General features: G+C 36.6%; 1 protein-coding gene across 4 annotated transcripts in view; it reads right to left on the bottom strand.

The window, feature by feature from the left end:
* Positions 1–1,085: 1,085 nt before the first annotated feature.
* LOC106667500 (aquaporin AQPcic-like) overlaps positions 1,086–24,046 on the bottom strand; it is a 25,157-nt gene continuing 2,196 nt past the window's right edge. Inside the window, exons 1-7 of one of the 4 annotated variants that reach the window (XM_014395457.1) lie at positions 14,122–14,219; positions 5,587–5,806; positions 5,391–5,534; positions 4,859–5,068; positions 4,722–4,802; positions 4,364–4,487; positions 1,285–1,824 (exon numbers count right to left, since the gene is read on the bottom strand). In XM_014395457.1, coding sequence (XP_014250943.1) covers positions 1,808–1,824; positions 4,364–4,487; positions 4,722–4,802; positions 4,859–5,068; positions 5,391–5,534; positions 5,587–5,806; positions 14,122–14,204 — 879 coding nt within the window. In that variant the 5' untranslated portion in view covers positions 14,205–14,219 and the 3' untranslated portion in view covers positions 1,285–1,807. Of the gene's footprint in view, positions 1,825–4,363; positions 4,488–4,721; positions 4,803–4,858; positions 5,069–5,390; positions 5,535–5,586; positions 5,807–14,121; positions 14,220–24,046 lie in introns of those variants that run through there. The other 3 variants (XM_014395456.1, XM_014395458.2, XM_024227963.1) reach the window with 3 other exon arrangements.

Genomic DNA, 24,046 nt, shown 5'->3' with positions numbered 1-24,046 from the left:
CCACATGATCTGTTTTTTGGCTTTGAGAATTTTGCGAAACCGGCACCTTATTGTTGTTCAAGCGATTTATCAGCTCCAGGAAGTTCGACGTGTCCAAATTTATGAACGCACTGCTTAAATCAGTATGGACTGATGGCTTTTCGCCCCGTAAGAGGACCAGAATTGACCAGAACACTCGGAGTTGAGCACGGCTCGCATTTGCTCGAGAACACAGCCAATGGTACTGTACGTTTTACAGATGAGTGTAAATTTGCTCTACGATCTCCAGATGGGCGTGAAAGTGTGGGAGAAGGTGGAATGATGGCCACTCGTTATGTGAATGAAATTTTGTAACATCATGCTTTGCCTACCCTCGATGAGATCAGCGACACTGATGTTCTAATGCACGATAATGCCCGTCCACATGTCGCTCGCGTACAAACTTACCTTCAACAGCATAACAGATTCATAGCCTGGCCAGCCCGTTCTCCAGACTTGAACCCCATCGAACATTTATGGGAAAACCTTAAAAGACGAATAAGAGCACGTCCATCACTTCCTGATACACTACAGACTCCAGCAAAGAGACATTTCCAGACTGGTAGAAAGTATGCCGAGGCGTCTTCGAGATGTAATTAAGGGAAGAGAAGGAAATACGCGATATTGAAATGTTCATTAAAAATCTAGAACAAAATTAAAACAAATTTTAACTGTCCGTCTTAATCATTTTCCTTACAAATTTACTTTTTTTTTTTTTACTTTTTTAGATAAAGACTCCATTATTAAACATTAAAAAACGTGAAACTTTGATTAATATATAAAAATATATACAAATCAAGTTATATTACAAGTGGGCGGAATTTTTTGCCTGTCAACGTAAGTATATGTAATTTTCTTTTGGACTTGTTAGTTATATAATCTTTCATTTTTTAGGTGTAGAGGCCAATAGTGTTTAGTAAAAAGCAGAAAATACTTTTTAATATATGCCCCTGGCTTTACACCCAAAAATTACACACGATATTTAGGTATTTACTGTCAACGTTGAGATCACTGGCGATACGAAATTCTTCGATGTCATTTTAATTTTGGTCAGACAGAAAATTCAGTTTTTTACATTTATAATTTAATCGATTTTATTTAGATTTTGTACAAAAATAACTTATCAATAGTATTAAAAAGCTAGGATATACTATTGTCGAAGATTAACCAGCCTTGATATATGAAGTGTCATAGTTTTGTAAATTTGTGAGTGTAATAAGCAAAAACTAAACTAAGAATTGTGGTTCAGAAATTGGACAAAAGCAATGAGTTTTTATGGTAAATATATTGGCTAGTATATACAGTGGTTAATATCAAATTGTATAGAACAAAACATATTAGATAAAACTTTTTAAAATTTGTCTAAATTTATGTTGGGTTTTTTAAAACACAGACTTATTTTATAAATATTTAGATTATTTTGCTGATTATTTACAATTGCCATTTTTTTAATGTTCGGCGTTTATATTAGTCTTTAGCATATTTTTTTTATTGTATGCTGACAACAGTTAATATTTTCGAAATATAGACCGGCAGTGTTGGATGAGATCGTATAATTGTCCGAATAGTTTTCTTTGGATGGTTTCCTTTTTCGTCTGATTTCTTGTGTGGAGGTTCTTTTTGAGTAAGCTTTGTCTAATCCCAGATCCAGGGCGTGGAGACTCCCGGTTGAGAGCGAGCCGGAGGTCATTGTAGTACAGGCAATGTGGAGACTCTCGGAGAAAAGAGCGACAGGCCCCCGGAAGCCAGACGGCCTCCGGGTATCGATCAGGCGTTCCCGTCGTTCCGTTTATCCAGTCCTTTCAACTGTGGGAAATGATGATTTTTTTTAGCGATTTCACTCTACTGTAAATCCGGAAGATTAACTGCCTCTAAAAGTCAGAATTGGATGATCCGTCTTGTTGATATCCCTTGTAAAACTCCTGAACTATTATACCTTTCCAATTACGGATCTATTTTTGCACCTTTATAATTAGAAAGGAGCAGTTTAAACAGCAAAGGTTGATGCTTAAATAAATCCACATATTGGTTTATTTGCTTCAAATGAGGATAAGGCAAACAGATTCTTTGTCATGATCCAATTCTGTCCATTAGAGGCAAATAATCTTATAATGTTGAGAGTCATACTGTGACTATATATAAAAATTGTGAGCACGACAAAACAAAAGCGTTATTAAGTGCGAAACTGTACATTAATATTAATTAAAAACCTAGCTTCTGTGTTTAAAGCTAAATACTGCTCTTACAAACTAATTAGTAAATCCTCGGTGACGTTAATGTTATGAAAGATTCATGAACGTACCCGCAGTCGTGATCGCCGTCACCAATTTGTCTTTCGACCGTCCAAGGCAATAAAAGCTTAAAATTAGTTGTAAACTTTTTGTGACATTATTTACCGGAAGTTGTCTTTATTATTTGTATGCAATCCGCCAAAATACTTACTGTATTTTATTAGCCCAAGAATCTCCTCGTGATGGTCTGACGCCTTCGGCCATTTTTTGTCATTGTATGTTTGTGTAAAACATGTTTTGTATGCTTTACCCACTTATATTTACGGTTTTCTTGCTAAGTTGAAACTTTGGGGTTGTCGGGTCAGAAACTTCACCCTATGCCCAAATCTCAATTGAACTAGCGTTTGGGTGTGTACACTTTGAGCTTCATATTGTAAACATCTGTGTTAAGTAAATGTACATTTCTGAGGTAGGAACAGGAGGCAGTATCAGATCGTATAAACACGATCTTGGGGAAAATGGTCCAACATGGTATTGAGAACTGGACGTTATCTAAAGAACGTCTTTAGGTCGCCGGAGGGTGGGAAACAGTCAGTAGCAAAGCAGCTTTATAGAAATGACACAACCATTGAGCTACCACGAAAGCCTAACAATAGAAAAAGATCAGCTCCGGATATGACTTGGACGTCTTAGAGGATAACTTTGAGGTCCTCGAAGTCCACAGACTGTAGGATTGTTCCGCGTAATGAGTGAGGGAAACATAAAAGCTTTAAGCTTTGTTTCAAGCTATACTGGTTGTTGTCTACATATGATCAATGACATCTCGAAGTATGGAAGAAAAAGATGCAAAATTAATCGGTAATTTTATCCTCACCGATCTTCTTGGTCTGCCTATTATCGCTGGGTCGGTCTTCCAGACGCGTTTCGGCATTTCGACATCTTCAGTTGGTCTATTAGTGCTTATTTCGAGCAAACAAAGAAAACGCACCATATAAACAACTTAACAGAATCCAATTGAAGATCGCGAAATGCCAAAACGCGTCTGACAGATCAACCCAGCGACAATGGAAAATGATTGGTAAGATCACATTACAGGCTCATCACCCCCTGATCACATCATAAAATATCACAAAAGATCCGTGCGGTTAATGCAATGTGGCAAAGAAGGACTAGAACCACAAGGAGATGAGACATTTGTACAGTTCTTTGGAGTAAAGGTACATAAAAAGTTGAGATGCTACCTAGAAAATATTATCCAAAACGGTTTTTCTTTCATTTGAAAGGAGGAAAATATAAGGTGTATAAAGACCTACAAAGACCTTAGACTATTTAGAAGTCATTTAGGAGTCCACAATTGATAATGGATCGTTTTGGATAGGCCAACGAAGTAGAATAAAAAATAATGGAAAACAGAAGGAAGAACGAAATTCAAACTGGAACTTTGTCTCATTCCTGTTTGCAGCTATAAAGCAGTCATTTTCAAAAAAGCCGAAGCTCACCAGATTTTTTTCGAGGGAAGTGTAAGGAGGATAGATGCCGATCGGTCGCAAACAGTCCACAAGAGTTGGAACATTGGACATCTAAACTACACCTTATGATCACTTCAGAGTAGTTATAGGGAGGAGGTGAGAAAATAACATAGTATTGCTATAAGACCATCGGGAAAGCCGAGTTCCGGGTTCTAAATGTGTCCTTTCGCGAGGAATCTCGATTTCCAGCTGACTGGAACTTGTTAAGGATGTGTTCCTAATGCAGAGAACATCAGAATTTCCTCTGGGAAGACTACTACAAACTATTTGTGTTTGTTGAAGTTGTAAACTTCCAGACATCTACTCGGACAATGGACATGTGTTTACCATGGAGCTCAACGTTGTTCCTTCACCGCCCAATAAAGGTGATTTAGGCTAAAATTTAAAAAAAAACACGCTTTAAGACTCGAGCCAAATGAAAATATCGAGCAAACTATTAAAACTGCGCGTGTGGGTAGTTTAAATTGTAACTATCAGTTGGACTAACTGGCATGTCGGCATGTTAGTTATCGTTAGTGAGCTTGTTCTGAACATGATTGGGTTAGTCTGGAGAAATCTGTGCAATTTGTGAATGAATCCCATCACCTAGTACCTCTGTGGCCTGACCACCGGCCACTGGGGCGTACTCGCTGGGTGGTGAAGCAGCGAAAAGTGTGGCGTACAGGACAGCCGCGACGACACCCCCAAGAATGGGGCCGAGCCAGTAAACCTAAAAAATTATATTTAAATCTAAAAAAATATATATTTAAAATACAGTTTGGTGACAAAAACTTAAATCCAGCTGATAAGGCAATCATATTTCAAGTGTAAAATATGTCTCTTATTTCTCTTGTTTGTACATTTGTAAGTAATTAAAAAATAATGTTATTATTAGCTTAAAACGTATGAAGTTAATTTCAAATGGTCTGCTTAAAATCAGTTTAATAAAACAAAATCGACATACCCAGTGATCATCCCAGTTGCCTGATAGAACTGCTGACCCCAAACTCCTTGCAGGATTCATGCTCGATCCTGTATAATCAATCTTTAAAAAAAATTAACTTTTGTTCTTGGTAATTGACTACAAACTAGTCGACTTACTGAAGAAAGGTGACCGACGGCTACAGCAAGTCCGATAGCCAGAGGTGCTGTGAATTTACAGTCGGGCTTATGGGGATCGATGACTCCGAAAACAGTCAAGACGAGGAGGAAACCGAGCATGAACTCAACCCCGAGACCTTGCTGTGCCGTCATGTCCTTACCCAAAGCTGTTGTGCCAAGAGTTGCTCTGAAACTATCTGGTGTGAAGCCCTAAAATATAATCCCAGTGTAACGATTATTATTCGTTCCAGCAAGAGGAAGAGGTTCAAAATTTAGTTGACTATTTGCCAGCAATTTGATCGTCCCTTATCATCCTGATCTGCCTATTTTCGGTGAATGTGTCGGTCCGATTTGTTTTGCCATTTTGTAATTTTGAGCGGCTGATAACGTGTCTCTTGTATCTCGAGACATGCGAATAATATCTGAAGATGGCTGAATGCCTAAACACGTCTGACGGACACGTACAGCGAGGGCAGGCAGACCAGGATATTGGTGATGATCAAACTTCATAACTTTTATTCAAGATACTCACCTTAAGTATAGCAGCTCCGGCAACTGCCCCGACACATTGGGCAAGTATGTACAGCAATGCGCGTACTACCGTGACCCTGCCTGTAATGAGCAGGCCGCATGTGACAGCAGGGTTCAGATTCGCCCCGGAAACGTGACCTAAAACCTGTGCAAATTGGTCAGCTTCGTTTTCAGTTTCGTACTGCACTACGGCATACCTGAACGGACACAGCGACGACGAATCCGAAAGCCAGGGATATAAGGACCAGGTCGGTCGTCCCTGGGTTTTCTTGAATGTTTAGGCAGGACATGCAGCCGAAGTAAGTTATAAAGAGTGTACCGATGGCTTCGGCCACTACTGCTTTACCGAGATCACGGGCTCTGGCCATTTCGCCCATCCCGAGGATGGTTTTCAGAGTGCTTTCTTTATCCGGCATTCTGTAAAATTACAAAAAAAAACTTTTTTAACAAATAAAATACATCTTCAGCCTTTTAAGGTAAAATGGCAAAAAGGGGGGTAAATTCGAAAGGTTGTAGGTTGAGATGGGGAGTTGGTGTCCGAGTGGATCGACGTCACGATAGCGCTCAAGTGGTTAGAGCAGTAGGTAGCGTATTGAGCAGAAGGTCGTGGGTTCGAATCCCGCTCGTAACACTAGCTTTTTCATATCAACCAGACCTTACATAAAAAGATTGATCTTTTAATGTACATGATCTACTACACATCTGTGAATTGCATATAAGTGTAAGAAATTGTTATCAATGCAAAATGGTATAATGTTATAAAACTTGATATTGAGCTTTTAGATTTCTGTTTTTAGCCAAGTCATTGATTCTGTGGCACTAACGTCTATTCAGGTTGTTTCAGTCAACTAATTTTTCAACTACTTCAAACTACCAAGTGGCTTCATGTTTACTTCCTGGTGATAATGACCACATTTGTATAGACAAGTGAGTCTTGATGCTAAGCCTAACTGCTAGCCTAAAAGCCTGCTAATAAGTTTTTAATATATAAAATGCTTTTAAAACTGTTGTGTTTATTTCTAGACGAATTACAACTTTCTCAACAAACCACACGTTAGCTTAAAGAACTTGAGAAAAACATCGGTATTTTTGGTTTAAAGGCAAGGAAAACCTTCAACTTCGTCCAGGTCTCTTGATTTTTAGGCATTTCGCCATCATCAGTTGTTGTTTTTTTGTATGCTGTGAGCTTTTTATAGGTTTGTTAAAAGGGATTTCATTCAAGGTTTTGGTTGTTCTAAAACGAATCGCAACTTTGATCTTTTTTTAACAAACCAACAACCGTTAAGCTGTGAGTTAAATCTGAACAACCAGATACACCAAGGGGCGATAGCTTTGCTAAAACAGCTTTAGCATTCCCTAGAATTAGGATGCGTGGATTTAACTTCACGCCTGTTCCTGTAGTCTGGCGATAACTTCAAAAATATATTCAATCCCAATTATATGGGATATCAAGGAAGAGCAGGAAAATCTGACAAATCCAGTTTTGTATAAAATAATTGTAAATTCAAAATTTCGAGATGTGCCTTACTCTGCTTATCTCCCTGATATCCATTGAAGATAGCCAAATGTCAAAACACAGCATAGACCAGACCGATCGGAAACGACCTCAGATCTCCAGCAGTGTCCTCCATCAAACTGCAAACTATTATCTTACTATTATGCAAAACACAAATATTACGCCAAACTACTGATAAAATTAATTGATCATGAACAAAATCCAAGAGACTTTCAGGTGCATCAGGAGTTTCCCAAACTGTAAAACGGTACTTCGGAGGCAAACCTCGCGAATATTTTGAAAACTCTTTTCTGATTTTGGTTTTTATGAACAATCAGAGTTGGTGGAATATACATAGCAACAGTACTAAAACCCAGAGGTAAGCTTTGCCTACGCGACTGGCTGTACCGAGGTAAAAAAGAAAATCTGTGCATTTCATGAAATAATCCATTTTTCAACAGATATGTGATGATGAGTATGTAACTTCAGAATTTATCTTGAGTTGAGACGTTTCATGTTAAATAAAGACCCGGTAAAGTAAAGAGACGGCAAGGGGTATTAAAAATTAAAGAACTTGAATTACAAATTCTCTTTTACCCGGTATAAAAAGACCTCTATTTTCCGTACCACTTATCCCGGTGCTCGGCTGGCTTTTACAAGGCTAAGCGTTCAATAAAGTTAAACGAAAGCCAGTTTTTCTGCCTATAAAGACTTTATAACCATAAGAAATGAATCGATAGATAAACAGAAGAGATAGGCGTGTCAAGTAGACCGTTCGGCATCGCAGATGTGCACGGCATGTCGAGCATAACGTCAGACAGAAGGGGCAAACCGTCGTTATAAAAAGTAAAGCGATTCTTTATATTCTACGGTTATAGTAGAACCAAAGAGAGCCCGTGCTCGGTTGGAAGGCCTCCAAATGTTTGATAACACGATTTGAATATTCATTACCGCAAGGCTGTTGACTCGGGGAGGCCGAAACAATTTCATCGAGGCGAAGATAACAAAATATTCTAATGAAGATTCTCTTAATATTGATCTGTGCTTAAAATAATATTGTTCTATTGATTAAATGCTAGTTTATTAAAATGTAAAAAAAAAGCCGAACAAATTTTATGGGTTTGAATGTCGATTTATTCCCTTACAGCTCTAAATGTAATACACAAATTGCAATCGATTGTATTTTTTTAAGCTCAGCCGTTCCAATATCTTTAATCGTTTATCAATCACTATCCTCAATAACCTTTCACAGGTCAATCGTGTTTTGGCGTGCCGTACTCGACCGATTTGTCAACAGAGAAACAATTCCCCGATATAAACACCAGTTGCCCCAATGGCAAAAAGTAACGAATCGTTTTTACATTTTATGTACTAAAGCATACATTATATATATAGATATAAGCATCGCTCAAGGGGCCTTTTCTTCTTACATTCCCAATTAAAGCGGGTGTCCCCCAGGGCAGTCTCCTAGGACCCTTTCTAGTCACTGTATACTCAATTAAATTCCACTTTTTCTGATGCCTGTCATTTCCTGGTCGCTCCTGTCTAGTCATAACACCCAACTTCATTTAAACTTTATCCAGTCTTGGTCTCGCAAATGTAGAATAAAATTTAACGATTTAAAATCCACCCACAAATTCTTTACGCTCCGAAAATCCACTCCATCTGTCTCAGTGGAAAACCCATTCGAACCTCATATTTTGTACCCTACCTGGGACATTGACAAAAGACCAACGTGGAAACCCCTGGACTGAAAAGACATAAAACTAACCGATGTTACAAATTACTCCTTAGATTACTTGACCGTAGATCAAACTTACACCTTATTACATACCATCAACGCTTGTGTCCTGGAAAATCTTAAAAGAGGTTACATTGACAAAAAAATCCTCATAAGATCAGACAGTCAAGCAGCTATTAAAGCATTGGCATATAAAAGAATTACATCAAAACTAGTCAGTGAATGTATCCAAAATCTCCAAAACCTGGGAAAACACAACAACCTGATGATATCTTGGGTGTCAGGGCACAGGGGAATGCTGGGTAACGAAGAGGCGGACAAACTGGCCAGAAGAGGATCTGCAAGACCATACATAGGCCCCGAACCTATCCTTGGGATAACAAAAACAAACATAGAATCCTCCATCGCAGAATGGATCCAAACAAAACAAAGAGAGAAGTGGATAAACTCTAGCGGTGCTAGACATAGTAAACTTATGCTGAAACAACCCTCACCAAAATTGGCAAAAACACTGCTGCAATTGGAGAGGGCAAAACTCAGAGGAGTGGTGGGACTACTAACCGGTCACTGGTATCTGAGAAAACATCTATACAACATGGGTATATACAGCGATGACCCCATTTGCAGATTATGTAATGAGGAGGAGGAAACAGCCACTCATATCATCTTCGAGTGCGAAGCAACAGCTCAATGGAGGTTTAACCTAACATACGAAAAAGACTCAGGGAACCAAGTTGCAGCAATAACAGTCAATGACCTGATACTTCTGAGAAGAAGGATTGAGTCTATTGACTAAACTAGGGAACTGGGAAGGTACAATAAGCCAGAAGGCTGCAGTGCCTGGGGAATACAAGCCCCGCCTCCCGGCATCCCTTCCACCATACCATACCATACACCTTATTAACAAACTCTCCATTTACAAAGCTCTCCTGAAACCGATATACGGAATTGAAGTTTGGGGTTCAACAAAAAAATCGAATTCCTACAAAATGCAAACCATCCAATTAAAAATAGCAAACTGTCTGTACGTTTCAAATCTAACAATCCAAAATGACCTCCAAATCCCATTTGTAATAGACATTATTAAATCCCGATACAAAAACTTCCACCATTAAACCTTCACCCTAATCCACTTGTCCAACACCTTTCATGTCCCATCATTCCTGGAAATCCAACACGTCGTGTAAAGCGGTTGTGGCCGAGAGATCTCTTGAGACATTGATTGACTCAATGTGACACGAGTCATTGCTTGGAGACTTCTCTTATGAAGTGTAATTTGGTACATGGTCATTGTGTCTGACATCTCATTTGCTTGTTGCGACTAAAAATCGGGAAAATTTTACACGAATGGGACATCATGATAAATAAAAAGCTATAAACAAGTTTAACACGAATGTTAACAACCTAAGAAGAAACTGATCCAAGCGATATAAGATTCACACTTGGCAAGAAGAGGCACAAGTTATTAATATCTATAGCTACTTTAATAATATAACGACGAGAGGTAGGCTAAGAATATGATACAGTTTTAATATAAAAATCATAGTATTTAAAAAAATCTTAATATGTGCTTCTTGAGAACGTGCCTTCTTGAAAATCTTGAAAACCAAAGATTGGAAAGAATATTTCCCATATTTTAAAACGTCTCTTGACCAATATCGGTAATCGTTTGGAAAACCCTCCATTTGGTCCAGATCGGCTGATGGTTGTTGGGAGTCTGTGAAACCATAAGGACCAGAAACAGAAGAGCATCACGATCTATCAAAAAAATTATTCTCGAACGTTCAGGCCTTTTAATTTATTTTCTGACACTTCAAGTGTTATCGGTTAAAAACGCCAATAATAAACCACCCTGGTCAGTGTTAAATGATAATAAACATTTAGTACATTTAGTCAGTCTACAATCTGTACTCACTTGAAACTTGCCTTTCTCAATTTAAAACTGATAAAGAGGCCTCATTTCTTTTTTGCCACTTTTTTATTTGAAAAGCCAAGATAAAAAGGCCCATTTATTCCAATTTAAGTTTATCTATCCTTAAAATAATGGTATATTTTGAATTTAAACTGTTCCATTATATAATGATACAAGGAGCATAACCGCTGTTAACCAAGTCGATTGTTCTGCATTGAAAATTTTACAATTTACGTGAAGTTTTTTTTTATTCGCATTACGTGTTCCTTTTGCTAATGTTGTGCTGAAGAAATACGGAAGGCGTCCGGCTAATAACTATTGTTATATTCTCATTATGACTGCTAGGGGTCAGTTTAAATGTTTTCTTTGTAAACTTTCTATGTTTTAAAGTTTCTATTATGACATTTTGCTTTTATTATTTTTTTTTCGTTTAGTAGAAGCCTCTTGGCATTAATAATTAATAAATATCCATTTTATATTATATTCGTTAATGTATTTTTAAATTTGTTACATTTATCAGCCATAACACCCAATTTTTTTTTATTGTCTAGGATAATAGATTAAAAAATTAAAATGACGAAAATTAAATTATAGACAGTACAAGTAATCAAGTACAATTCGCAGAAGTTATTAAACACCTATAATCCATCCTGGAAGGATCATTTTACTCCATCAATAAGTCATATTCACTGTGGGATTTTCCACTTATTTCTTGGTTAAGTTGAACATTATGAAGAATGAAGCATCTCCCACTTATTGATGGAGTAATCGAATAGTTTCCAAAAGAAATAGAAAACTGGAAACCTGTTAAGTTTGATATTATAAATAATCTTCAACATGAGTAAGAAAAGGACATCTTCACTGTTTGATTTTCCATTTATTTCCCTGTTGAGTGATAATAATGAAGTATGAAGTCATTCCGCGTAAAAAATGAAAGGCAATTGTACCGACAAGAATATAAGATCAAAATTTTCAGAGGAGTAAAAACACCTGAAATCAGCATTGCAGAATGAGGTCAGGAATATTCTTCAACGTGAGAAAGAAAAGGACATATTCTCTGTTTGATTTTCCATTTATTTCCCTGTTAATTGATAATAATGAAGTATGAAGTCATTCCACGTAAGATATGAAAGACAATTGTCCAGACAAGCATATAAGATCACAATTTTCAGACGAGTAAAAACACCTGACAATTAGCATTTCAGAATGGGGTCAAAAATAATCTTCAACGTGGGAAAGAAAAGGACATCTTAACTGTAGGATTTGCCATTTATTCCCGTGTTAAGTTAAAAATTATGAAGTATGAAGTCATTGCACGTAAAAAATGAAAGACAATTGTTCTTGGCTATAAGAGCACTATTCCAAGAAGAGTAAAAACACCTGACAATCAGCATTTCAGAATGAGGTCACAAATAACCTTTAAGGTGAGAAAGAAAAGTACATCACTGTTTGATTTTCCATTTATTTCTCTGTTAAGTTGATAATCATGAAGCATTAAGCTACATCTATTCTCAGCGGAATAAATTGATTACGAGCTAGCTTTTTCTTTAAGTATGATTTTTCAACAAAAGAGAGAAAAGAACTTCATCACTGCAGATTTTTGCATTTATTTCCCAGTTAGGTTGAAAACTATGAAATATAATGCCTCTTTCAACTTCAAATGAAAGACTGAAGACATTTAGTCCTGACAATTTTAATACAATTTGCAGAACAGTAAGAAGTCATGGAAATCTTAAACAATAGGAAGGAAAAATTACATCTTAAAATCAAGGCTGTTGGATCCCCTGTTAAGTTGAAATTTCCCAGTTTATCTCCCTGCATCAATTAAAAATTTATCCCAGTTAAGTTGAAAACTATGAAGTATGAAGCCAATCCAACTTCAAATTATAGACATTCTGGAAATCATCTTCTAAGGGTGATTTGAAGAACCTCTGTATCAGTACCTTTTCCTGCTTATTTCCCTGACAACCATTGAAGATAGCAAAATGCCAAAATATAGGATAGACCAGGGTGATCGAAAACTACCAAACTGCAGATTAATCAATCTGCAAACTTCAAACATCAAATAGAAAACAAACTCAACACTGAAGATGTAAAAATTCCGAAACATGTCTACGCGCCAAAGCAGATAATATAGACTTAGGCTAGACAAAAAACATACCTGGGCAGCAAACTATTCTCTTACAGCAGGACAAAGTTAGGCCCACACATTCCACTTCAGCCTCGTGAGATAATTAATAAATTGGAATTGTTTTTCATCCAGCAATAAAGATCTCATGTCAGTTATTGGTTATCAGTTATTGATGTAATTCCAGAAGATTAAAGCCATCTGAAGCATGAAGCCGCATACATCCTCAGAGGAGCGAACAAACAAGTATTAAAGTATTATTTAACTATCTTAAACAGGAGAAAGTTCCCAGAAGAGTAAGATCTAGAACTCTGGCTAGTCTTCAACTAGAGAAAGAATAGGACATCTTCACTGTTGGATTAACCATTCATCCTAGAAATATGAAGTCACTTTTAAGGGCAAAAGAATAAACAACAGCAAAAATATGTGACTTAATTTTCTTAATATCCGATAAAAAAAACAAGCTATTCTTGTTTTAGAAACGCTTATTTACTTATAACCTCCAACCCTTTCTTCCTAACTGTCATAATGCAAACTGAAACTCGAAATTCAAATTTTGTGTGGTTCAAAGAAAGAATATTGGCGATATGGTTAAATTAATATTAATGAAATCGTACGTTACAGTTTGGTCTGCAAGGGAATATTTTAAAGGACAACCTTCACCCAATGATCACGCGTTGCATATAATCATTATGCAGGTATCAAGGAAAAGCTGTTTGCTACGGTGAATAGAAATAATATAGCAAGGCTGCAAAGCAAATATTGTCTTGCCCAAAATGTTGATTATTAGAGCAAATTTAAAAAAAAAAATAAATGAATAAAGAGAAGTAAAAACTCTTCCAGAGGAGAAGATGGATCAAAAATAACATAGTACGTCAAATGGTGGAATGTTATCAATAACAATAGAATTACTTTAGACAAAAAGAATAAAACATACATGATAACTACTTCAATTGTGTCACTTTATTGTTATAGTCCACCTATCTTATTTGCTTATACCTTATATCTTTGTGTTTTGTTTTTGTTTTTAACCTCGAGAAGTTAAAAATGGATATCGCGTGCGGTAAAAAGGCAAATCCCTGGTTATCTTCATCCCTTTGGTCAATAGAGGACGACCTCGGTTCAAATTCAGACGCAACCAGAAGAGTAAATAAACGGGTTTATTTATTTTCACCGTTCAGGTTTATTTCTGACTTTATTATCACGCTGATAATAAATCTATAAATCTTAAAGGATGTTTGAAATCCCAGAAGCAATCTTCACCGGTCACGTTTTACAGTTCCCTCACTTCTATTTTCAGCACAGGATACGTCCAATTGAATGCATTCAGATTTACTCGTTGAACCGGCTCAAATACATTTTCGTTAATTCAGGCCGTTTAAATCATCTCATCAGCGGGTAGGATCGTTTTTGCACAATTCCACGCATCCGGCTATCAAAAGTTTGCATGTTTTACCTTCGAACGAGGAACGCCCTGGCTTGAGCGGGGTTGTAGCCCAAGTCGGACCAAAGCCGCTTGGCGAAGTAGTGTTCTGACATACTCGAGAGCTTTTCAAGTTCGACTGGCTGAAAGTTAACAGGGATCGACCTGGAAAGCTACTCGACATCACGCGAGATTCGACCTAGAGATCAGCCCTTCCCACGTCCGTCAGGGCTAAGTCCGCCTGAATAAAGTACTGGAAGCGGTTCTGATTTGATCTACTCAAGCCCTTATTGGGGCACTTTTTACATACAAATTGAATAAATTTCGTTTATAAATTTATTTTCTTCAGGACAGACTTTTTTTAATAGAAAAATCAAACCCAATCGTCTTGGGTTAACATCTTTCCCTTATAATTAATTCGCTGCCTCCCTTAATCAAGATAATATTAATATTATAACTCATAGGCATGGAATTGGGCAAAACATTTAAAACATCAAGCTGACGAAACACGCGATTTTGTTTGATCGTGCCACGAGATGATTGAATCAACATGAAAATATAAGCAGAACAACAATCACAGTTCATTATGAACAGCATTGTATTATTATTGATTATTAATCAAATTTGAGGGCAAGATGAACATACTTATAAAATTAGAGGAGTTTTATAAAAGAACAAGGAAAAAATTTACTGACTGACTATATATGCTTTCAGTTCTGCGGCCCAGAATAAAGGAAAAGCATTGTGCTGCCAGGACGCGGGGGTTTTGTATTCTCCAAGTCTTTCTGGTGCTGATGCTTACGTGTAAGATCTTCTGTCTTCTGTTAACTATACCTTGTGTAAAGATCACTCACTCCCACACTATGTTTAATGACAATTAATCAAGGTTTTTAGTTGAGATAAAAAAGTCAAGGCATGAGCGGTTGAGATGGGAAGTTGATGTCCGAGTGGATCGAGGTCACGATAGCTCAAGTGGTAGAGTAGCGGCGTATCAAGCCGAAGATCGTGGGTTCGAATCCCGCTCGTGCCATTGATCTTTTTATCTCAACTAAAAACCTTGATTAATTGTCATATATTAATAGGTCACGGACCACGAAATTAGTGAACTATGTTTAAATTACAAGAAAATAATTTAGACGGTTTTAATTAATCAGATTTGCGTTAGTTATAAAAGCCCGTTGTGAAGTCCTGCCACCATTCCACCCTTCTGGTCGTTGCAATTCTCTTTCTATTAAAACGATTTTTCATTTCATAAGTGTACAATATTGGATGGGATTTGGTTAATGCAATTAGGATTTTTTTACACTATGTAGTGACCCTGGACCGTAAAGGGGTAAGGTGCAGGGTATGCGAATGACAGACATAGTCCTGGCCGCCAGGGGAAAATTCGAGGAAATTCTCTGTGATATTATCCAAGAGGGGCTAAAATTCACAGAAGAATGGTGTAAAACCGCTGACTTAGGAATCAACCCTAATAAAACAATTCTAGTCGCTTTTACACGGAAATGAAAACTGGATCACATGATGCAAATAACACTCAATGACACTGTGACACAAATAAACAAAAGTGATCAAATATCTGGGTGTCATACTAGACAAAACACTGACATTTAAGAAACACATCGGCTCCACCATTATGAAGGCGACACGAGCTTTGGTGTTGTGCAGAAGAATAGCGGGAAAAACGGGATGTAGACCGGCAACCCAGCTTTGGATGTACACCATGATGGTAAGACCTCTTACATACGGAGCCATAGCCTGGGCCGATAAAGCAGAACAAGTAACAAAAAGAAAAGAACTCACAAAAATACAGTCTTGCGTGCATCTGTATAACGGGAGCAATGAGAACATGTTCCACAGTTGGTGTGGAAAAAATACTGGGATTAATCCCTCTACACCACATGGTAACGAGGACTGCACAGAAAACCATCATTAGTATTATCAAAGAGAAACCTCCAACAGGAATACAACTAAAATGGAGAGATATCAACAAAATAATGAAAGACCATCCGATACTCATGGCTCCGAGAGACTACATGAACAGGATGTTTGAATTTATTCAAAGCTTCCAAATAAATCTAGGTATCAAAAAACAATGGGAACGAGGAAGACACCTCCTTTAAAAATGGCACCATCTTTTGGTACACAGATGGATCTAGAACACAAGAAGGTACAGGAGTAGGAGTATTCGGCCATGGAACCAAGTACTCAGAACCCATGGGAAAATACAACAGTATCTTCCAAGCTGAAGTCCACGCAATCGAGAGATGTACTCAACTTGACTAAATGGTAAAAAAACAAGAACATAGCTATCATTTCAGATAGCCAGGCAGCCATCAAAGCACTAAGCTCAAATATCATTAGTTCAAAGGTGGTGTTGAAGTGCAAAACCAAATTAAACTTATTAGGTACGCAGAACAAAGTCTGCCTCTGCTGGGTCCCAGAACATATGCCAGTAGAAGGCAAAGAGAAAGCAGACACCTTTGCAAGAAATAGGATCCGAATCCTTCTGTGGCACTAGCAATAAGTACATCCAGCAGCCCTGCATTCGAACCCGACATTCTTACAAATGGGCCTTTTTTCAAAAACATCGGACCCCGAGGATTTATATAAACTCGTAGTTGAAATACCCTCGTTAAAAAAATAAATAAATAAAACAATAATAAAAAAAGAAAAAATGAAGGAACAATGGCATTCACTCACTTGACACAAACAATCCAAGAACCTGCTAACAAATTTTGGAAGGAAAGAAGTGACAGAATGTATCAAACAGGAAACAGGAAAAAACTGCGAATCCTAACAGAATTCCTAACAGGACACTGCTAGTTAAATGGGCATTTAAAGAAGATTGGAATAATCCATGACGGCAGATTCTGCAAAGAGGCAGAGGAGACACCAACACACCTATTAACAGACTGTGGTGCTACACTTGCCCGCAGGAGGAAGTGCTTTGGGATGTACATTGTGACTGTAGAAGAAATTCAACCACTGAAACCTGGCCTACTAATACCGAACGGGGGATACAATAGATCTTAAAGAGGGCAGAATATTACACCCCGACCAATACATCTACATCTACATCTACACTACCTTGTGACAGGCTGATTCAGGTCCCGTGTGTACTTATTAACTACGTCTCTCACCCCTGGAAATGATTGAAATGATTAATGATTCGACCTGATTTGAAACTGAATTTTTTAGTCCACCCTGCCAAAAATGCAAATTATAACGCTACTTACTCAATTGAAATTAAATTCTTAATTATTAACCAGGTATAAGCTCTAAAAATTGGTGAAAGTGTCGATCACTAAGCAAAAACATCACAATTGACCAATTATAATCAATAATTAGGATGTTTCGGTAATTGTTACACTTCAATGCTTGAACGAATCGGAATCAATCAGCGATTATTTCAGTGTTTCGTAACATTAATTGTCGCAAGTGTTGTTTACGAAACTTTTTTTTTAAATGTTATTTTTATTTATGATTCTGTCGTACTTTCAGTAATTTTGAAAAACACAACGGCCCATGAATTGGTTGTAGGAGTAAAATTTTCAAAAGTAATTTTATAAAGTGAATCGTCTTTTCCGAAGGCACGTTGAGACGTGGAACAGAGACAACAAATAAATTACAGATTAGAAAGTCCTAGATATTTTCTATGATAAAACCGAAAAAGAAAGAGGAAAAACTTACGCTCCAGTAGTTCCGTTTATCGGTGAACTGTCAAACCGAAACGGCTTGTTCAAAAACGTCAAAATAATGGTTCGCCCGATTTTTGGAAATGTTTCTTATCGAAAACCAAGGCATTCTTCTGTACCTCCTATAACAGAAATTGCACAGACCGCCTCTGAATGTGACGTGCCCTTTCGGACAAAAAAAAGAAGCTTTTCCATTTCTTCAAGAGATCGTGGTACAATCCCAGGCTGAGGGGGGTCTTCGATTCATTCATAAAAACAGAGCCACTCTTAAAAAGGAAACAGAAGAATTAACGTGGGATGTGTTACACAGCAAACACAATTGTCACAACAAGAGAACATTGGAAAAAGATGAATAAATAAAATTTCCCAAACAGCAATAACGTTTATTGATTAAAATAGTAGATAATGAACAGTGAGAGAATAATCCACATGTAGTTTATAGCATAATTAATAATATTTGTATCGGGTTGTCCGGAAAATAATGCAGGATTTTAAGTTTTCATTAAAAAAAGTCTATATAAAATATTCTGTTTACGTTTACAGGATTACTCATTTGTATGAATGTCAACACTTATTAATCCTCTTCCAAATGATATTGTTTGTTTACCTCTGTNAATAATAAGTTACCAACACGTTGGGAGAAATGTATTGAGAGTATGGGAAATTATTTTGATTAAAGAACATTGCTTTAAAGTAACTAGTTTCTTTTTTTTTTGTTTAATACCAAAATCCTGCATTATTTTCCGGACAACCCAATACAACTGATTCGTTAAAGGCGGAGCAGTGAGGTAAATTGTAAAAATACCATTTGTATTAGCTTTTAACCTTGAATCAAGTTTGCACTTGAGAGATCATTTATTTTTAAATTTTAATTGATAAAACAAAACGATTGAGGAGTCGATTTTTTGTAGAATAACAAGCTAAGTCATAAGATGGGGTCTAAAAATGTAATTTATTCAGGAGAAATAGTTACATTATAAAAGACAGCGTCATGTATTTAAATGATTTTTTTTAAACAAAAAACATTAAATATACCCCCAAGAACTTTTATTGTAAAATAATTAGTTAGACTAATATTATCTTTAAAAAGCCGAGGATTGGTATCCGATCATTTTCCGCCTGTTCTTGCCTATGTCTGACCGATGATATTATTCAGTGGTTGGCCTGTGCGATATTTCGTGTTTTCGACACACATAAAAAACTTAATAATTATTTTTTAAGAGAAACTTTCACATAGAAAACAGTTTCGGGGGAAAATGTTTAAGTGTGAGATAAAGACGGGCTTTAAGAGAGAACAGCGAGACTAGACGGACCTTAGGAAAGGTTAATTTCCTTCATAAAACACTGGTGTTTCAGCACAATATTATAAATACTTATTTATGGGCAAGTTTTCAAATAGAGAAGATTCAAATAAAAATTTATCCAGGGTGTTATTGTGGAACAACTCTAGGAAAAAATAAATAGCGAGACTAGACGGACCTTATAGAAAGTTAATTGCCTTAATAAACTATAATGATAATTCTACACAAAAATTAATTTCCGGAATAGCTTTCAAAAAGAAAATTTGCTCGTGATAATTTGTCTGATAAATTGTTGGGTGTGATTGGAGACAGGTTCTAGGAAAAAATAAATAGCGAGACTAAATGGACCTAACAAATTACTTTAATAAATCGCAATGATGTTTCAGCACAATAATTTAATGAGCATTTATGAGTAACTTTCAAATAGAAAATGTCCTCGTGAAATTTAGTCTAGGGAGAAATTGGAAGACAATTAAGGCTTTAAGAGAGAATGAACAGCGAGACTAGACGGACCTAACGGAAGGTTAATTGCCTTTATAAAACACGATGATGTTTCAGTACAGTATTTTGATAATTATTTATAGGCAATCTTTCATATAGTTAAGAGTTTTGTAAAAAATTGTCCAATTTGTGATATGAGATCCTTAGGCACGATAATAATAATTTTTGGCCAAGCTTTTCAAATATAAAAGGTCCTCGTGAAATTGTAAGAAATACTTTAAAAATAATAATAAAGAAAGTGAAGGCGGACGAACCTTAAGGAACCTTCATAAACCACAGAAAACAGTCTGGCGAAAAATTTTGTAGGTTAAGATTAGGAAAGATTAGGCCTAAACAAAGAACAAACAGCGAGGACAGACCCTTATGGGAATTGTTTTTATAAACCCCGATGATTTTTCAACACAAAGGTTCAAGTAAAAATTTATCCAGGGTGCTATTGTTGTCCTTTAAGAAAGAATGAACAGCGAGATTAGACGGACCTAACAGAAGGTCGATTGCTATTATAACTTATTGGAAAAGATGCTGTTTTGCCTTCTTTTAAGATTAAATAATTATGAATGTTCATTAACTTTCTCTTTAAGGATCGAGAACGATTTTATGGCAGGGTTGATTCAAATAAAAAGAAATTCGTCTCGTCTTCGCATCGACGGTTTTAAGCCAAGAATAATCACCGGGAATAGACATAACGTCAGTGTGATGATTTCCGAATGAACTTTCACCCCAAAGAGATCGAGACTGCTCGCCCTTTAGCGTTATTTCTTTTCTCATCCGCTCAGAAAATAGGATCTCAAGGCGGGTTTTGGCATAAAAACATAAAGGTTAGCGGATCGGATATGACCTTAGGCCGCTTTGACATTTCGCCGTCAGCACTGATCGACCTTTCGCCTATTCCATCCCTATATGTCAGCTCAATTAGTAAAACTTTGTCGCACAGGCATAAATTCCATGCATTGTCTTCGACGAAGGCTGTCCACCGGCCTCGTAGGGCGGCGTCCTTTTCGTCTCTTTTCAGAACGGACAATGATAAAAAAAATTATCTCTTCGTGTCAAAATGTAATTTGCGACGAATAAATTGTGCATTATCTAGAAATTCGATGTGTCTCCTCTCATAACTGAAACTGTTTCTCCCTTTAACAAGACCTTGTCACGGAAAAATTAATTACCAACTAATACTCTATCGTCTACATCAAGTTTATGAAAAACGATTATGCATGTCGAGTCTTGACTAACCCGAATTGCTATGTCATACCCTAATATGCATGATCGGAATAAAAAAAGGGCGTGGAAAGATAGAGAGAAATAGATTCCAGGATATAGACGTCACCCTCTTTTGTTTTTCTCGTTAAACGCGAAACCGTCGAGCCCAGCGGACGACGTCTAATTGGAGATATTACGTAGGTGCTGTAATAATCCTACAACCGAAGGCGTAAAATATACCAGGCTGACAAAAAAAAACAAATCAGGATTATCAGATTATCCAGGAAAAAACGCGCAAACTTGAAGAACGAATTATTAAGAACTTCTCGTTCGTAACAAATAAAAAGCTAATAACCAAACACAAAACACTTGTAGCGTGTAGGTAAATAAATAAATATAAAAAATATTTTTTTAAAAAACAAAGACTCAAATACAAACAATTTGCATTTCTATTTTAGACTAAAACTCTTATTTGCGACAAGAGTGCCAGGGAGGGAAAAACAAATTTTCAATTTTGTTTACTCGTGTTTTTTTTTATACTTCACAATTGTTTGTTTTGCGTATCAAATGGCCTTTCGAGTTAATTGCTTAAATCAAAAATGGAACATGAAGCTAACTTGATAACTGTAAAAATAGGTAGACGACGTCCTTGGCTGTGTTGTTTAACTTATTTAAAATAGACATTTTCTTTTTACGAGGGAGCTTTTATATTGAAATTGGTTTCGTTGTATATGTTTATTCTACAGATATAACAATGCTATACCATTCCTATGCTGGAACAATTAGAAGATAGTCAAAGGCATTCTTGTCGAATAATAATTATCTCTTCTTAATCTGTTATCAATACGTAAGATATGATTTAAGGAGAGAAATAATTAATATCGTTTTATTTCAAAATCTTGCAAAATCTCGAAAGAGAGAGAGAAAAAAAAAAGAGTGAGTGAGAGACAGCAAGATAGACAGAAAAAATAAGAGCAAGTAAAAGGTAGAAAGAGATAAAGGTGAGGAAGGGAAAAAATAAAGACAGAAAAAGAGAGAGAGAGAGAGAGAGAGAGAGAGAGAGAGAGAGATGGCGGGAGAGAGAGAGAGAGAGAAAGAGAGAGAGGGAGGGAGGGAGGGAGGGAGGGAGAGAGATTGAGAGAAAGAGAGAGAAAGAGAAAGAGTGAGAAAGAGAGATATATACAGACAGATAGACAGAAAAAATAAGAGCAAGTAAAAGGTAGAAAGAGGTGAGGAAGGGAAAAACTAAAGACAGAAAAAGAGAGAGAGTGAGAGAGAAAGAGAGATAGGGAGAGAAGAAGAGAGAGAGAGAGGGAGAGAGAGAGAGTGAGAGAGAGATAGACAGATAGAAAAAATAAGAGCAAGTAAAAGGTAAAAAGAGATAGAGGTGAGGATGGGAAAAAATAAAGATAGAAAAAAAGAGAATGAGAGGGTCAGCGACATACTAGACAGTGAGTGTGTGAGAGAGCGCGCGCGCGCGTGTGTGTGTGAGAGAGAGAGAGAAAAAAAGAGTGAGAGAGAGACAGCAAGATAGACAGAAAAAATAAGAGCAAGTAAAAGGTAGAAAAAGATAAAGGTGAGGAAGAGAAAAAATAAAGACAGAAAAAGAGAGAGAGAGAGAGAGAGAGAGATGGCGGGAGAGGTGGTGGGAGGGAGGGAGGGTGAGAGAGAGAAAGAGTGAGAGAGAGAGAGAGATACAGACAGATAGACAGAAAAAATAAGAGCAAGTAAAAGGTAGAAAGAGATAAAGTGAGGAAGGGAAAAACTAAAGACAGAAAAAGAGAGAGAGTGAGAGAGAAAGAAAGATAGGGAGAAAGGAAGAGAGAGAGAGGGAGAGAGAGATAGACAGACAGATAGAAAAAATAAAAGCAAGTAAAAGGTAGAAAGAGATAGAGGTGAGGATGGGAAAAAATAAAGATAGAAAAAAAGAGAATGAGAGGGTCAGCGACATACTAGACAGTGAGTGTGTGAGAGAGAGAGCGCGCGCGTGTGTGTGTGAGAGAGAGAGAGAGTGAGAGAGAGAAAAAGAGAGAGGGGAGAAAAAGGTAGAATGTGAGAGTGACAAAAAATAGAAATAAAGAAATAGAGTGTGAGAAAGTGACAAAGTAAAAGGTAATAAGAGAAAGAGTGGAAGGAAAAGCTGAACACAGACTCTTCTGTTTGAAGAGGAACAATAAAGGCAGGAAAAGAAACATAAAGAGAATTACAGAGAAAGTAAGCGATTAAGAAAAAGTTAGCGGGAGAAAGGATAATGATATAAATAAATAAAGATAGACAGAGAAAGAGAAAAAAAAGATAGATTGGATAGATAAAGAATCAAGAAAGTGAACAATAAAAAATAATTGATTGAGAATCAGGAAAAACAAACATAAATTTAAAATAACCAAATAGAAAGATAGAAGAAAGATTGTGTGAGAGCGAAAAAACAAGAAAGACGGAGCGACAAAGAGGCAGAAAAGCGTGTGAGAGATAGTGAGAAAAATGAGAGAAAAACCGTGGTTGAGTGAGAGAGTTTTCACCACGCAATATAATTGTATATATTTATTGGTATCTTTATTTCCTTCTAAATTAATTGCGAAGCCGGGCGGATCAAGGTAGCCAAAATAGTAATCATTGGCAAGAACGGACTGACAAATCAACATGCCGAGACGTAATGGCAACATAAGAAATTGACATTCTTCCAATACGGACTATCGCTATCTGTCTTGTCTTATTACTAAATTAAGAAAATTTAATTGTGAAAGAGTAGTTTAAAAAATGACTTTTCAATTTCACTTTTTGCCAATACTTTCAGAATTGTAAAGGCACATTTTGTACACATTCAAAGTGATATACTATCTTACTTAGAACTTTTAAAGAAGAGTATTTATTATATGCGACCCCTCCATTTAACCAATTTGTACTTTTCGCGTACTAAAAATAAGTAGACAAACGATATGAAAATGTCTTTAAGCAAATTAATAATAAAGTGGTTATAAAGGGGAGGGATGTTATCGTAAAGATCTGGTTATGACAAAATTTAACAAAAAACAAAATAGTGACTATATTCGAGAGGGTGGTTTATAGGGTGAAAATAAATAAAAATTATCTAAATATTTTCAATCTTATTTATTGGAATTGTTTTCTCTTTATTATTTTTCTTCATCTTTTTTAGACAAAAGAGACAGTTAACCCCAGTTTACCTTCAGATAAGAAGTTTTATTACCCTTTGATACCACAAGTCTGTATGGTTTACAGTTTCTTTCAGTCGGGATAGAAGAT

Source organism: Cimex lectularius, unplaced genomic scaffold (assembly GCF_000648675.2).
Source record: "Cimex lectularius strain Harlan isolate CLEC.00 unplaced genomic scaffold, Clec_2.1 scaffold74, whole genome shotgun sequence".
In the NCBI taxonomy this organism is placed as follows: domain Eukaryota; kingdom Metazoa; phylum Arthropoda; class Insecta; order Hemiptera; family Cimicidae; genus Cimex; species Cimex lectularius.
Note: the sequence above shows the minus strand (reverse complement) of the source record. Positions and strands in the feature narration are given on the sequence as shown.